The 14,684-nt window shown below is 38.2% G+C and overlaps 1 protein-coding gene across 6 annotated transcripts in view; it reads left to right on the top strand.

Moving 5' to 3' along the window:
* The window catches only part of MET (MET proto-oncogene, receptor tyrosine kinase), a 163,782-nt gene that overhangs the window by 98,924 nt on the left and 50,174 nt on the right, over positions 1 to 14,684 (top strand). For all 6 annotated transcript variants that reach the window (XM_053662939.1, XM_053662942.1, XM_053662938.1 and 3 more), the window contains 2 exons: positions 12,560 to 12,694; positions 13,468 to 13,641. In XM_053662939.1, coding sequence (XP_053518914.1) covers positions 12,560 to 12,694; positions 13,468 to 13,641 — 309 coding nt within the window. The remainder of the gene's footprint in view (positions 1 to 12,559; positions 12,695 to 13,467; positions 13,642 to 14,684) is intronic.

The raw sequence follows: 14,684 nt of genomic DNA, 5'->3' as shown, positions 1-14,684 counted from the left end.
TATGAGTGGATCAATAAAATTTGGTATATCTGTATGATTTGATACAGATATACCAAATATTATTTGATAATGAAAGAAATGAAGTACTGATACATGTTCCAACATGGAAATATTATACTAAGTGAAGGAAGCCAGACACAAAAGACCACACATTACAGAATTCCATCTATATGAAACATCCAGAGTAGGAAATTCTACAGAGACATATAATAGATTAGTGTTGTTAGAGACCAGAGAATATATATAGGGAGATAGGCTGATGTGGGTTAAGGTAATGAAAATGTTCCAAGACTGGTTTTGGAGATGGTTGCACAAATCTGTGAGTACACTAAGAACAATTAATTGTCCACTTTAAAAAAAAAGGAGAGCAGATTGAAAGCTATATATATATATATATATATATATATATATATATATCTTATGTTAAATTGTATTCATCATTCTTAAACAAAATTAAATTCTAAAACAGCTTAATTAAAACAAACATTTATGTGGGGGATTAGAGAATACAGACTTTATGTATTTGTACACATATCACATAAAATTACTTTGTTCAGGCCCTATCAAGTGTGGCTCAATTGGTTGAAGCATTGCCCCATGCACTCAAAGGTGAATTCAATTTCCAGTCAGACCACATACCTAGGTTTCAGGTTTGATCCCTTGTCTGAGTGTATAAGGGAAGCAGCCAATTGGTGCTCTTTTCGCACATCAGTTTCTCTCCCTCTCTTCCTCTCTCTAAAAGCAATGAAAAATTATCCTTGGGTGAGGATAAAAACTTTTTAAACTTACTTTGTTCAGGCTTATAAATTTTGGGACCTTGCCACAAAGGATTTATTTTACTTGTACATATATTTCTTCTTCATGTCCTGTCTCAGACAATTTTAGAACACAGTGACAACAATAAGTAAATTCAGATTCCCCCCAACTCCGCCCCCAGTGTATTAGAAAAAGATTTTGAGACCTAAACAATAAAAATTAGTTATCAACACAGTAAAACTCAAAAGATAATTGCCAGTCTTCTATTTCATACTGATTTTCATAACATTGCCATGTGATTTTCTATAAGAATTGAATTTAGGTGTTAGATTTAGTTCTGTCCCTAGAAATATCTGTGTCAACCAAAAGGAACTCCTAATTTTGCAAACATTGCTTCAGGGGTATTTTGAGAGTAAAGTAGTTAGTTACTCAGTTATTTAGAATCCAAGCAATGAGTGAAAGTGAGGAATTAATGATAGAAAAACATTCTTGGTGCTTTAAGTATCCCTGCAGTGAAAGGGCTAATGATCCCTTTAGCCCTTTTTGCATCTGTGGTAGGACCTCTGCTCAAAATTCCAGTTATCTCATTTTTCCACACAGTCTTCCTGTCTTCTCAGGTGCATCCCATTTTCTATATCAAGCCACACTCATCCTAGCTGATGATCACAAGAAGAGACTGCTAACTATTTTACTAAAATCTCCTTTGTGCCAGCAGAAAGTTTTTAGATGTGGACTCTTCCTTCTCAGGCACACTTAACTTATGCAGCCAATATTATTGAAAAAGGGAGTATTTGGCAAGGCAAATATATTGTAAAATTTGTTTTAATGCCTTGACTCATGAGTGGCTTTTAGGAACTCAGAGGTGGAGCTTTTTATTGGTATTTACTCTAGTGTTCCAAGAGTATAGAGTGCTTAAGGAGAGGTCAAACACATGAATTCAGGCATTAAATAAAGTTCCTTGGAAACCTGAATCAAACTTTCTAGCTAAAATTCTTTGTATTTTCTTCATGGAAAGTAATAGTAACTACCTTATAAGCTTATTGTGAAGAGTAAACAACAACAAATGTTGGAGAGGTTGTGGGGAAAAGGGGTCCTTAGTCCACTGTTGGTGGGATTGCAGACTGGTACAACCATTATGGAAAACAGTATGGAATTTTCTCAGAAAAATAAAAATCGACCTGCCTTTTGACCCAGCAATTCCACTGCTGGGATTATATCCTAAGAATCCTAAAACATCAATATCAAAGAACCTATGCACCACAATGTTCATAGCAGCATAATTTACAATAGCCTGGAAGCAACCTAGGTGCCCATCAGTAAATGAATGGATCAAAAAATTGTGGTACATATACACAATGGAATTCTATGCAGCAGAGAGAAAGAAGGAGCTACTACCTTTTGCAACAGCATGGATGGAACTGGAAAGCATTATGCTGAGTGAAATAGGCCAGGTGTTGAAAGACGAATACCATATGATCTCACCTTTAACAGGAAGCTAAACAACAAAACAAACTAGCAGGCAGAATAAAAACAAAGACACTGAAATAAAGAACAGGGGGACAGTGGCCAGAGGGGAGAGGGAAGGGAAGTTAAGGGGAAAAAGGGGGAGGGATTTGGAGGAACAAATAGGAAGGACACAGGGACAAGAACTAAGGGGGGTGGAAATGGGAGGGAGGTGGGGAGCAAGGGGTGGGGGAGGCTGGGATGGGAAAAATAGACAAAAAACTGTACTTGAAAAATAACTAAATAAAATTAATTTAAAAAAAGAGTAAACAAAATATCCATAATGCCTGGCTGTTGTTACCTATTATGGGAGTACCATATATATGAGGTCTGTCTGGAAAATGTCCAACCATTGCTAATAAAACAAGAACATTTTGTGCAACATCCATGTAACCTGGCAGCCAAGGAGAGTGGACTGGAATGTGTGTGTATGAACAATGACAGCTTCACTGTACTAGTCAGTGGGGGCATTACACGCCGTTGAGTGAGTATGTGTACTGTGTGGCTGTTGCATTCAAAATGACTGAGCATTGATGACTGATCAAATGACTATAGTTGAGTTCCAGCCAAGATGGAGGTGTAGGTAGAAACCCTTTGCTTCCTCGCACAACCAAAAAGAGGATAACAACCAATCTAAAATCAATAAACAACCAGAAGCACCAGAAAATCAAATTGCATTGAACTCCGACCACCAAAGAATTAAACAAAAAATCAAACAGAACAACCAGACCGGTGTGCCAAGACAAAGAAATATGGCCGAAATGAAAGAACAGAGCAACACTTCAGAAAGAGAGGTAAGCAATGTGGAGATAGCCAACCTGTCTGATGGAGAATTCAAAGTCCTGGTAATCAAAATGCTCACAGAACTAATTGAGCTTGTTTGAAAAATGAAAAAACAAATGAAAGATACCCAAAATGAAATAAAGCAAAGTATTCAGGGAACCAACAGTTACAGGAAGGAAACCAGTATTCAAAGCAATGATTTGTAACAAAAGGGAAGAATAAACATCCAACCAGAACAGAATGAAGAAACAAGAATTCAAAAAAAGTAAAGACTAGCCCTGGCTGGTGTATCTCAGTGGATTTAGCACGAACCTGTGAAGCAAAGGGTTGCCAGTTCGATTCCCAGTCAGGGCACATGCCTGGGTTACAGGTCAGGTCCCCAGCTGGAGGTACATGAGAGACAACCACACATTGATTTCTCACACACAGTGGTTTCTCCTCCACTCTTTCTCCTTCCCTTCCCCTCTCTCTAAAAATAAATAAATAAAATATTTTTTTAAGTGAACACTGACTTATGAACCTCCAGGACAACATGAAATATTCCAATATCTGAATTACAGGGCTGCCAGAAGAAGAACAACAGCAAGAAATCGAAAACTTGTTTGAACAAATAATGAAGGAAAATTTTCCCAACCTGGTAAAAGAAATAGACTTCCAGGAAGTCCAGGAAGCTCAGAGAGTCCCAAAGAAATTGGACCAGAGGGGTAACACATCAAGGCACATCATCATTAAGTTATCCGAGATTAAAGATAAGGAGAGAATCTTAAAAGCAGCAAGAGAAAAGCAGAGAGTTACCTACAAAGGAGTTCCCATAAGGCTCTCAGCTTATTTCTCAAAAGAAACCTTGCAGGCAAGGAGGAGCTGGAAAGAAGTATTCCAAGTCATGAAATCCAAAGACCTACATCCAAGATTGATCTATCCAGCAAAGCTTTCATTTAGAATGGAAGGGCAGATAAAATGCTTCCAAGATAAGGTCAAATTAGAGGAGTTCATCATCACCAAGCCCTTATTATATGAAATTTTAAAGGGACTTATCTAAGAAAAAGAAGATTAAAATGTGAATATAAAATGACAACAAACTCACAGCTATCAACAAATGAACCTAAAAGAAAACAATGAAAACAAAAACTAAGCAAACAACTAGAACAGGAACAGAATCAGAGAAATGAACATCACATGGAGGGATTTCAGTGGTGGGGGGGAAGGTACAGGAAAAAAGAAGCATAATTAGTAGGCATAAAATAGAAAGGGAGAGATCAAAAGTGGTATAGGAAACAGAGAACTCAAAGAACTTATATGTACATCCCAAGAACATGAACTAAGGGGTGATGCAGGGCGGGGGGAAATTGGGAAAACTATAATAGCATAATCAATAAAAAATACTTTTAAAAATGACTGAGCAAGTAGAGCAATGAGTCTACATAAAATTTTGTGATAAGCTTGAACATTGAGTGGGCTGGGGTGGGAGTAAAACACAGAAAACTATACTTGAACAATTAAAATAAATTAAATTTAAAATGGTAAAATAAAAAAAAAGAAAGACAAGCTTGAACACTGATCCATGGAAACTATTCAGATGATTCAGAAGGCTTTCAGAGATGATGCCATGATTGCAGTGCAAATAAAAGTGTGGCACAAACATTTCAAAGATGGCTGAGAATCTGTTGAAAGTGATCCATGTCCTGGAAGGCCTGCAACAAGCAGAACACATGAGAATGTTGAACGTGTATGGGCTGCAGTCAACAAAGATCAGCAACTGACAGTGCAAGAACCAGAAGCTGATCTGGGGATTCCAAAAACTACTGTGTCCAAGATTTTGATGCAAGATCTTGGAATAAAATTTGTTGTGGCAAAATTCATTCTGCAGCTTCTGCTACCAGAGCAGATGGAACATTGTGCTGCAGTTGGGAGGATTATGTGAGGTCACAAGATGACTACTTTGAAAGGGACTGAGCCATCATTGTCCTACACACAATGTTTCTTGTATCTTGTGTCTTCTTCGAAAAATATCTCTATTTTTCATAGTACATAGCTGGACACTTTCTGGCTAGACTTTGTATGGTGCTCTCCAAAGAAAAAGTCTTTCCTGAATCAATCTAAGTGACAGATGTGCAAAGAGCTTATTTAGGAAAAGAGAGAGGAAAAGGTTAATCCTTTTTGAAAAATGAATATTTGGATAGACTTCACATATTTAATAAGGTAAAAGATGATAACCTAGTAATTAAGAAGAGATTGCTTATTAGTAGGTACAAGAAATGGTATTTTAAAAAGCCAGAAGATTATGGAAAAATGGTACTAGGAGGTAGTGGTTATTTAGGAGGTCTGAATGGAATGGAAATAAAAGAGATATAGGCACTGAATGCAGATATTTGTAGGAAGGTTCAATGGATGAATAATCTCCAGTGATGTGGAAAGCACAGAATGAGACAGAGACCAGATCAGGGTGTTAAGAGAGGCTGGTGTTTTGTTTTTTACTTGTATGTGAGAGAAGGAGTTTTTATTTCATTTTAATTTTTTCAGTTTGAACTAATTGGAAACAATCAGGAAAAATGAAAAGGAGGGTTAGGAAATAGGAGGTAGGAAAACACAAGAAATGGTAAGCACCTGAAGTGAGTTAAGATGGGAACATTGTGTAACTGAATTCTGGGTAATTTAAGATAGAGGCCTTTGAAGTCTGGTGTACAGATAGATGTTCTGCTTGTAACCAGCACACAGAGGGAGGGAAGACTGGTAATTGAACTTCTTTTTACTTTGACTACAAAAGTCACAAATACCTTTTTGGTTCTAAATTTAGGAATTACAATATTTTCCATCCTTTCCCATCCTGAACAAAGGACCTTTAGTCCATCATTTAACTTCTGTGCAAATATTGCCGCCCTGCTTAATGGAAATGATTTGAAAGTGTTGAGTGTTTGGGGTAGAACAAATGATAGGGTGAAAATGTCATGATGTTTAACTTTTAGGGCTCTGTTACAGCTTGGTTAGTTTCTCTATCAGCAGTTCATTCTCTAGGAGCAAACTGGTTACCAGTACCCTGGGAATCTTCCCAGGTTGTTTCAGACTACTTGACTCCTTCATTGTGTTTAAGAAAAAAATTTACTACTCATTCCCCAGAATATTTATTTGTTGTATTTGTTTGTTAGGTATTAAGCAGTTACTGACTCCCACAATTTTCTTTATTTTATTTTCTTTATTTATTTTTCAAGTACAGTTTTTTGTCTATTTCTCCCATCCCAGCCCACCCCGCCCCATCCTCCCCACCTCCCTCCCATTTCCACCCCCCTTAGTTCTCGTCCCTGTGTCCTTCCTATTTGTTCCTCCAAATCCCTCCCCCTTTTTCCCCTTAACTTCCCTTCCCTCTCCCCTCTGGTCACTGACCCCTTGTTCTCTATTTCAGTGTCTTTGGTTTTTGGGTTTTTTTTTTTTCTGCTTGCTTGTTTGTTTTGTTGTTTAGCTTCCTGTTAAAGGTGAGATCATATGGTATTTGTCTTTCAGCAACTGGCCTATTTCACTCAGCATAATGCTTTCCAGTTCCATCCATGTTGTTGCAAAAGGTAGTAGCTCCTTCTTTCTCTCTGCTGCATAGAATTCCATTGTGTATATGTACCACAATTTTTTGATCCATTCATTTACTGATGGGCACCTAGGTTGCTTCCAACTCTTGGCTATTGTAAATTATGCTGCTATGAACATTGTGGTGCATAGGTTCTCTGAAATTGATGTTTTAGGATTCTTAGGATATAATCCTAGCAGTGGAATTGCTGGGTCAAAAGACAGGTCAATTTTTATTTTTCTGAGAAAATTTCATACTATTTTCCATAATGGTTGTACCAGTCTGCAGTCCCACCAACAGTGAACTAACAACCCCTTTCCCCCACAACCTCTCCAACATTTGTTGTTTGTTGCTTTGTTTATGATAGCCATCCTGACCAGTGTAAAGTGGTATCTCATTGTGGTTTTAATTTGCATCTCTCTGATAGCTAACGATATTGAGCATCTCTTCATGTGTCTCTGGATGTTCTGTATGTCCTCCTTGGAGAAGTGTCTGTTCAAGTCCTTTGCCCATTTTTTAATTGGGTTGGTTGTCTTTTTAGAGTGGAATATATAAGTTCTTTGTATATTTTGGAAATTAAACAAACCTTTGTCTGAGGTATCATTGGCAGATATGTTTTTCCATACAGTTGGTTGTCTTTTTAATTTAATACTGTTTTCTTTAGCCACGCAGAAGCTTTTTATTTTGAAGAGATCCCATTTGTTTATTCTTTCCTTTATATTCCTTGCTCTAGGGGACATGTCAGTAAAAATGTTGCTTCGTGAAATATCCGAGATTTTCTTGCCAATGTTCTCCTCTAGGACTTTAATGGTGTCACGGCTTATATGTAAGTCTTTTCTCCACCTTGAATTTATTTTGGTGTATGGTGTAAGTTGGTGCTCAAGTTTCATTTTTTTGCACGTAGCTGTCCAGTTCTCCCAACACCATTTGTTGAAGAGGCTATCTTTATTCCATTTTATGTTACTGCCCCCTTTGTAGAATATTAATTGACTGTAGAGAGTTGGGTTTATTTCTGGGCTCTCTGTTCTGTTCCATTGGTCTATGTGCCTGTTTTTATGCCAGTACCAGGCCATTTTGATTACAGTGGCTTTGTAATATAGTTTGATATCAGGTATTGTGATCCCTCCTACTTTGTTTTTCTTTCTCAAAAGTGCAGCTGCTATTCGGGGTTGTTTATGGTTCCATATAAATTTTTGAAGTATTTGTTCTATGTCTGTGAAACATGCCATTGGTACTTTAATAGGAATTGCATTGAATCTGTATATTGCTTTGGGTACTATGGACATTTTGATGATGTTAATTCTTCTAATCCATGAACAAGGTATATATTTCCATTTGTTTGTGTCTTCCTTGATTTCTTTCTTCAGGGCTGTGTAGTTTTCTGCATACAGGTTTTTTACCTCCTTAGTTAGGTTTATTCCCAGATATTTTATTTTTCTTCTTTTTGCTATATCAAATGGGATTTTTTCCTTGATTTCTGTTTCTGCTGATTCATTGTTGGTATACAAAAATGCCTTCCATTTCTGGATATTGACTTTGTAACTGCTGTTTTGCCAAATTCATTAATTAGTTTGAGCACTTTTTTGGTAGATTCTGTAGGATTTTCCATGTACACTATCATATCATCTGCAAACAGTGACAGTTTTGCTTCCTCCTTTCCTATTTGGATGCCTTTTATTTCCTTTTCTTGCCTGATCACTGTGGCTAAAACTTCCAATACTATATTGAATAGAAGTGGTGAGAGTGGACATCCTTGTCTTGTTCCTGATCTTAGTGGGAAAGATTTTAGTTTTTGCCCATTGAGTATGATGTTGGCTGTAGGTCTCTCATATATGGCCTTTATTATATTGAGGAATGCTCCATTCCCACTTTGCTGAGTGTTTTTATCATAAATGGGTGTTGGACCTTATCAAAAGCTTTTTCTGCATCTATTGATATGATCATGTGGTTTTTGTCTTTGCTTTTGTTTATGTGATGTATTACATTTACTCATTTGGGAATATTGAACCGTCCTTGCATCCCTGGGATGAATCCACTTGGTCATGGTGTATGATCTTTTTGATATATTGTTGGATGCGATTTGCCAATATTTTGTTGAGGATTTTAGCATCTATGTTCATCAGCGATATTGGCCTGAAGTTTTCTTTGTTGTGTCTCTACCTGGTTTTGGGATTAGGATGATGCTGGCTTCATAAAAAGAATTTGGGTGTTTTCCATCCTTCTGGATTTTTTGGAATAGTCTGTGGAGAATAGGGGTTAGCTCTTCCTTAAATGCTTTGTAGAATTCTCCTGTGAAACCATCTGGTCCAGGGTTTTTGTGTGATGGGAGTTTTTTGATTACTGCTTCAATTTCTTTTGCTGTTATTGGTGTGTTTAGATTTTCTGCTTCTTTTTCATTGAGTTTTGGAAGATTGTATTTTTCTAGAAATGTGTCCATTTCCCCTAGGTTTTCAAATTTCTTGGCATACAGTTCTTCATAGTAATTTCTTACAATCTCTTCTATTTCTGTGGTATCAGTTGCAAGCTCTCCTCTTTCATTTCTGATTGTGGTTATTTGTGTCCTCTCTCTTCTTTTCTTGATGAGCCTACTTAAAGATTTGTCTATTTTGTTTATCTTCTCAAAGAACCAACTCCTAGATTCATTAATCTTTAGAATTGTGCTTTTAGTCTCAATGTCATTTAGTTCTGCTCTAATCTTGGTTATTTCCTTCCTTCTGCTTGCTCTGGACTGTCTGTGTTGTTGTTCCTCGAGTTCTTGCAGGAGTAGGGTTAGGTTGTGTGTTTGAAATGTTTCTATCTTCTTTAGGTAGGCCTGTATTGCTATAAACTTCCCTCTCAGGACTGCCTTCACTGTGTCCCATAAGTTTTGGGTTGTTGTGAGATCATTTTCATTTGTTTCCAGAAACATTTTGATTTCTTCCCTAATTTCATTCTTGACCCCTTTGTTGTTTAATAGCATACCATTCAGTCTCCATGATTTTGGGTGCTTTGGGTTTTTTCCTTTGGGGTTGGTTTCCAATTTCAGTCCCTTGTGATCAGAGAAGATGCCTGGTATGATTTCAATTTTCTTGAATTTGTTGAGGCTCGTTTTGTGTCCTATCATGTGGTCTATCTTTGAAAATATTTCATGTGCATTTGAAAAGAATGTGTATTTATCTTCTTTGCGATGAAGGGCTCTACATATATTAGTTAAGTCCATTTCATCCAGGGTGTTGTTTAATACCGCAATATCTTTATTGATATTTTGTTTGGAAGATCTGTCTATTTTTGATAGTGGGGTGTTAAAATCCCCTACTATAATTGTGTTGCTGTCAATATCTTTCTTGAAGTCCTCTAGGATTTTCTTGATATATTTGGGTGCCCCTATGTTTGGTGCATATATGTTTACAATGTTAATGTCTTGTTGGTGGATTCTTCCCTTGAGTATAATGAAGTGACCTTCTGGGTCTCTCTTTATGGCCCTTTTTTTGAAGTCTATTTTGTCTGATATGAGAATTGCTACCCCAGCTTTTTTTTTTTTTGTCTGTTTGCTTGGAAAACTTGTTTCCAGCCTTTCACTTTTAGTCTGTGATGGTCTCTTGTCCTGAGGTGGGTCTCTTGTAGGCAGCATATGTGTGGGTCATGTTTTCTTATCCATTGAGCTATTCTGTGTCTTTTGATTGGAGCATTTAACCCGCTTGCATTTAAGGTTATTATTGATAGGTACTTATTCATTGCCATTTTTGTACCTGTGTTCCTCTCTGTCTCCCTCTTTTCCTTCCTTCCCTTAAAGCAGTCCTTTTAGTATTTCTTGTAGAGCTGGTTTGGTGGAGGCATATTCTTTTAGGCTTCTTTTGTCTTGGAAGCTCTTTATTTGGCCTTCTATCTTGATTGAGAGCCTTGCTGGGTAAAGTAGCCTTGGTTGTAGGCCTCTGGTTCTCATTACTTGGAATATTTCTTGCCATTCTCTTCTTGCTTGGAGTGTTTCCATTGAGAAGTCAGTAGCTAACCTTATTGGGGGTCCCTTGTATGTTACTTCCCTTTTCTCCCTTGCTGCCTTTAAGATTCTCTCTTTGTCTTGGAATTTTGCCATTTTGATGATGATGTGTCTTGAAGTGGTCCTCCTTGGATTCCTCTTGATTGGGACTCTCTGTGATTCTTGGATTTGTGTGACTTTTTCTCTCATCAAATTAGGGAAATTTTCTCTCATTACTCTTTCAAATATGTTTTCTATCCCTTGTTCTTCTTCTTCTCTTTCTGGTATTCCTATTATTCGGATATTATTACGTTTCATATTGTCTTGCATTTCTCTTAATCCCTCTTTATTCTTTCTGATCCTCTTTTCATTTTCTTGCTCCTTCTGTGAGATGTTTCTACTTTGTCCTCCAACTCGCTAATCCTATCCTCCACCCCATCTATTCTACTTTTGAAACTTTCTACTGTGTTCTTCAATTTGGAAATTGTATTCTTCATTTCCTCTTGTCCCTTGATGATATTTTCTATTTCCTTTTTCATGTTGATGTAGTTTGCAGAGAGATCATTGTAGTTCTCCTGTAGTTTCTGATAGCTCATTGTGAGCTCTTTGAACTTCGTAATAACCAGTGCTTTGAATTCACTATCTGATAGTTGATTAGCCTCTATTTCATTTAACATTCTTTCTGAAATTTCTGCTTTTTCTTTCATTTGGGGATTGTTTCTTTGTCTCCCCAGTGTTTGAGACTCTTCTTGTTAGTCTCCGCTTCTAAAATTGATCTGTTCTGACACCCTGGGTTTATGGTGTGAACTTCTGTGGTATGATACCTGTGAAGTTCAGTGGTGCAGACTCCTTCAAGTATCTTGATGTTCTCCGTCTCCACCTACTCTCACGCTGGTCCTGGCACTGGTCCCTGCACTGGTCACCTACCACTGCTGAGTGTCCCGGCTCCAGTAGCCGATCCTCCAGCGCCCAGGTGCATTGCTACAGTAGCAGCACAGGGGCCAAAAATGTCCTGGCTCCCGTAGCTGACTCCTCTGGCACCCAGGTCCGTCTCTATGGTGGTGGCACAGGGACCTCCAGTGTCCAGGCTCCTATACCTGACTCCCTGGCTCCCAGGCCTGTTGCTATGGCAGTGGCACAGGTGCTGAGAATGTCCCAGCTCCCATAGCTGACTCTGCTGCTGTCTGGTGTTTCAGCGTCAGTCACAATCTCTGGTCTTTTAATTTCATAAATGCTGGGTAACTGATGGTTTATTGTGCTGTTTCTCTATAGATCTGCCAGGAGTTTCATCCACGAGTATAGGAGCTAGAATCTGCTTCTTCCTACTCCGTCGTCATTTTCCCAGCATCTGACTCCCACAATTTTCATTCCTATTTTAAAGATGAGAAAGTTGAGGTAGAAGGGGTGGTGATTTAATCAATCCTAGTCTCACAAATGAACATATTTGTTCTGTGATTTCAGTCCCATGGCAAATATAATAAATATACTTTTGGTACAAACTAAAAGGGTATTTGGGATGTCAGGAAATTTCACAGTCAATTTCAAGCCCAGACCTGTGCTCAGCCTCCAGCATTTAAGAAGTCTCTCTAAGCAGTCGTAAATTCTCCTAAAGTCTGAGTGTTCATCTCAGACAGTCATCCTGGTTTTACCCCTGGACCTCATTATTACTGGGTTATAACAGTAGCACAAGTGGAAATTATGTAGCTAAGTAGCACCCCAAATTAAATACCTGGAAACAAGAATGACACCAGTTATCAAACCTCATTTCCAACATATTGTTAAAACCCATCAGGCCTTATTATAAAAGCAGACTGAGAAGCAATACTTTGTTTATAATCTAAATAATAGTATATGGTGGAACAATGGTTTATAAAAATGATGGCACATCATTTCAAAGTAGCTCAGAGCTTATTTTGACCTCAAAAGGTCTATAAATTATCATCCACATTTTCCTCTTATGTTTAAACAGAGCTTGTTGGAACAAAGGTGTTTTCTGTTTTATTTCTCAGGTTGTAGTTTCTCGATCAGGATCATCAACCCCTCATGTGAACTTTCGCCTGGATTCCCAACCTGTGTCTCCAGAAGCAATTGTGGAGCACCCATTAAACCAAAATGGCTACACACTGGTTGTCACTGGGAAGAAGGTAAGCCCTGTTCCCTCACCAAGGATGTGCCATGGACACAGTTCTTCCTGAGTGGGTATTTGTAGCCAGTATCATGTTTCCTTTTTCACTTCTCTTTGTCTTGTATTCACCTGTCCTCTATCAAGTTCTTTCTTGAGTATTTCAGAGATCTTCTGAAATCAAGTTAAATTTTTATTCAGGGAAAATAAGACCTAAGAGAAGTCCTTTTCATAATGCATACCTTTCCTTTTGTCCTGTATTTCTCAATGAGAAAAACAAATGCTGAATTAGTATTACAGTCCTAAGGGAAGAACTCTGGTGCAGGCAGATTGATCCTAAAAATGCATATTGGAATCTGACACTAGCCAATCACCCCTTTTCTCTGAGAGAAGAAGGTGCATCTTGATGCCAGAATAACATGCAAACTTACTTAGATTTCCCAGGGGTTCAAGTGTGTTTTCCAGCTGCTTAAATTGTACTCTCTTGTTATTTTTAAGTTGTCTTGAACACAGTGAAATATCTGTACTAAATAGAACCTCCAGCATTGCATGACAATGCTTATGTTTGCTGGATACTCATGGTAACTTCTATCACACACATGCCTACAGTAGAGAGGTGAAAGGAATTGGATTGTTTTTTACTTTTATCACCTAATAATTATAACATGATTTGCACACATAGATGTGATAACTATAGTAGATTATAAAATTATATTTACATGTATCTTTGATGTATTCAATTTTTATTTAACAAACAAACTTCCTGGAAGCTCTTTCCATCACTTTTCTTTACAGATCACCAAGATCCCGCTGAATGGCCTGGGCTGTGAACACTTCCGGTCCTGCAGTCAGTGCCTCTCTGCCCCTCCCTTTGTACAGTGTGGCTGGTGCCAGGACAAATGTGTGCGATTGGAGAAGTGCCCCAGTGGAGCATGGACTCAAGATATCTGTCATCCTACAATCTATGAGGTAGAAATCTCTGGCAGCTATCAATATTTTGAGGGGGTAAACATAAATCCCATCAATGAAAAAAATCCAAAACTCAATTTACTCATTTATCTATGAGAAATCAGCCAAAGCACCATCTCCCTCCACGTTTTTTCTTTAGGGTGGCATTTGGGCATGTCCCCTGAATCCTGCATCTGAAGTGCTTGCTTCACACTCACCAAGATTTTCTCCTTACACAATGGCTCTCTCTCAATGCTGTGTGAATAAACTCCCCATTTCCTCACACTGGGACCTCTTCCCTCCTGACTCCCCTATTCTCTTGAGTCCTCACCACCTACTTTATCTGCCATGTGCCTCGATGTGAGCCTATACTATACCCAAAGATCTGCTCATGGTCTAACCCAGAACTCTACACTGAATGAAGCAAGCTGGAGATCACAGCCATGCTGGGACAAACAGGACAGGTTTCTTCCTGTGTGACTCCAGAGATGGTGGCCTTGTCTCATCATAGATGAGACTAGAGATTACTTCAGAGGGCAAGTAGATGGTCAACACCCATGGGTGGCTGTTCACCTTCTCTCCAAGTTACTGGAAAAACCATAAAGGTGTAGTTGATGACTGTACTAAAATCTAGTATAGATTTATTTTATTTTATTCCAAAAATATTTGAGTGCATGCTACAGAGCAGGCATATTTCTAGACATTGGGGAGATATGTTTCAAGACAAAAGCACTTCTGCTTTTAGAGAACATAGCTTCTAGCAATCCACTTCAGCCATGACATAGTAGCCACTGTCTCTCTCTGTTGCTTTACTTACATAAGATATATTTGGCACTTTGTAACTCTTCCTGGCATTTTTTTTAAAATAACTTGATCCAAACACATGTTGTTTGAAAACACTTCCCTGATGAGGACCCAGTGTATGTTTTCTCTGCCTGCATGTTAAACAGTTGGACTTTAGTAAATGGTCCCTTGTGATAGATTCAAGTTAAAGGTCTTGGTTGCCTGGTTCAAGCCCAAGTAAACAAAGTGTACAAGTCAGAACAGGAACTGCCCCCAAGTGC

The sequence above is a fragment of the Artibeus jamaicensis genome, unplaced genomic scaffold (genome assembly GCF_021234435.1).
Source record: "Artibeus jamaicensis isolate MK-2021 breed Jamaican fruit bat unplaced genomic scaffold, CSHL_Jam_final contig_311, whole genome shotgun sequence".
Taxonomy (NCBI): domain Eukaryota; kingdom Metazoa; phylum Chordata; class Mammalia; order Chiroptera; family Phyllostomidae; genus Artibeus; species Artibeus jamaicensis.
Note: the sequence above shows the minus strand (reverse complement) of the source record. Positions and strands in the feature narration are given on the sequence as shown.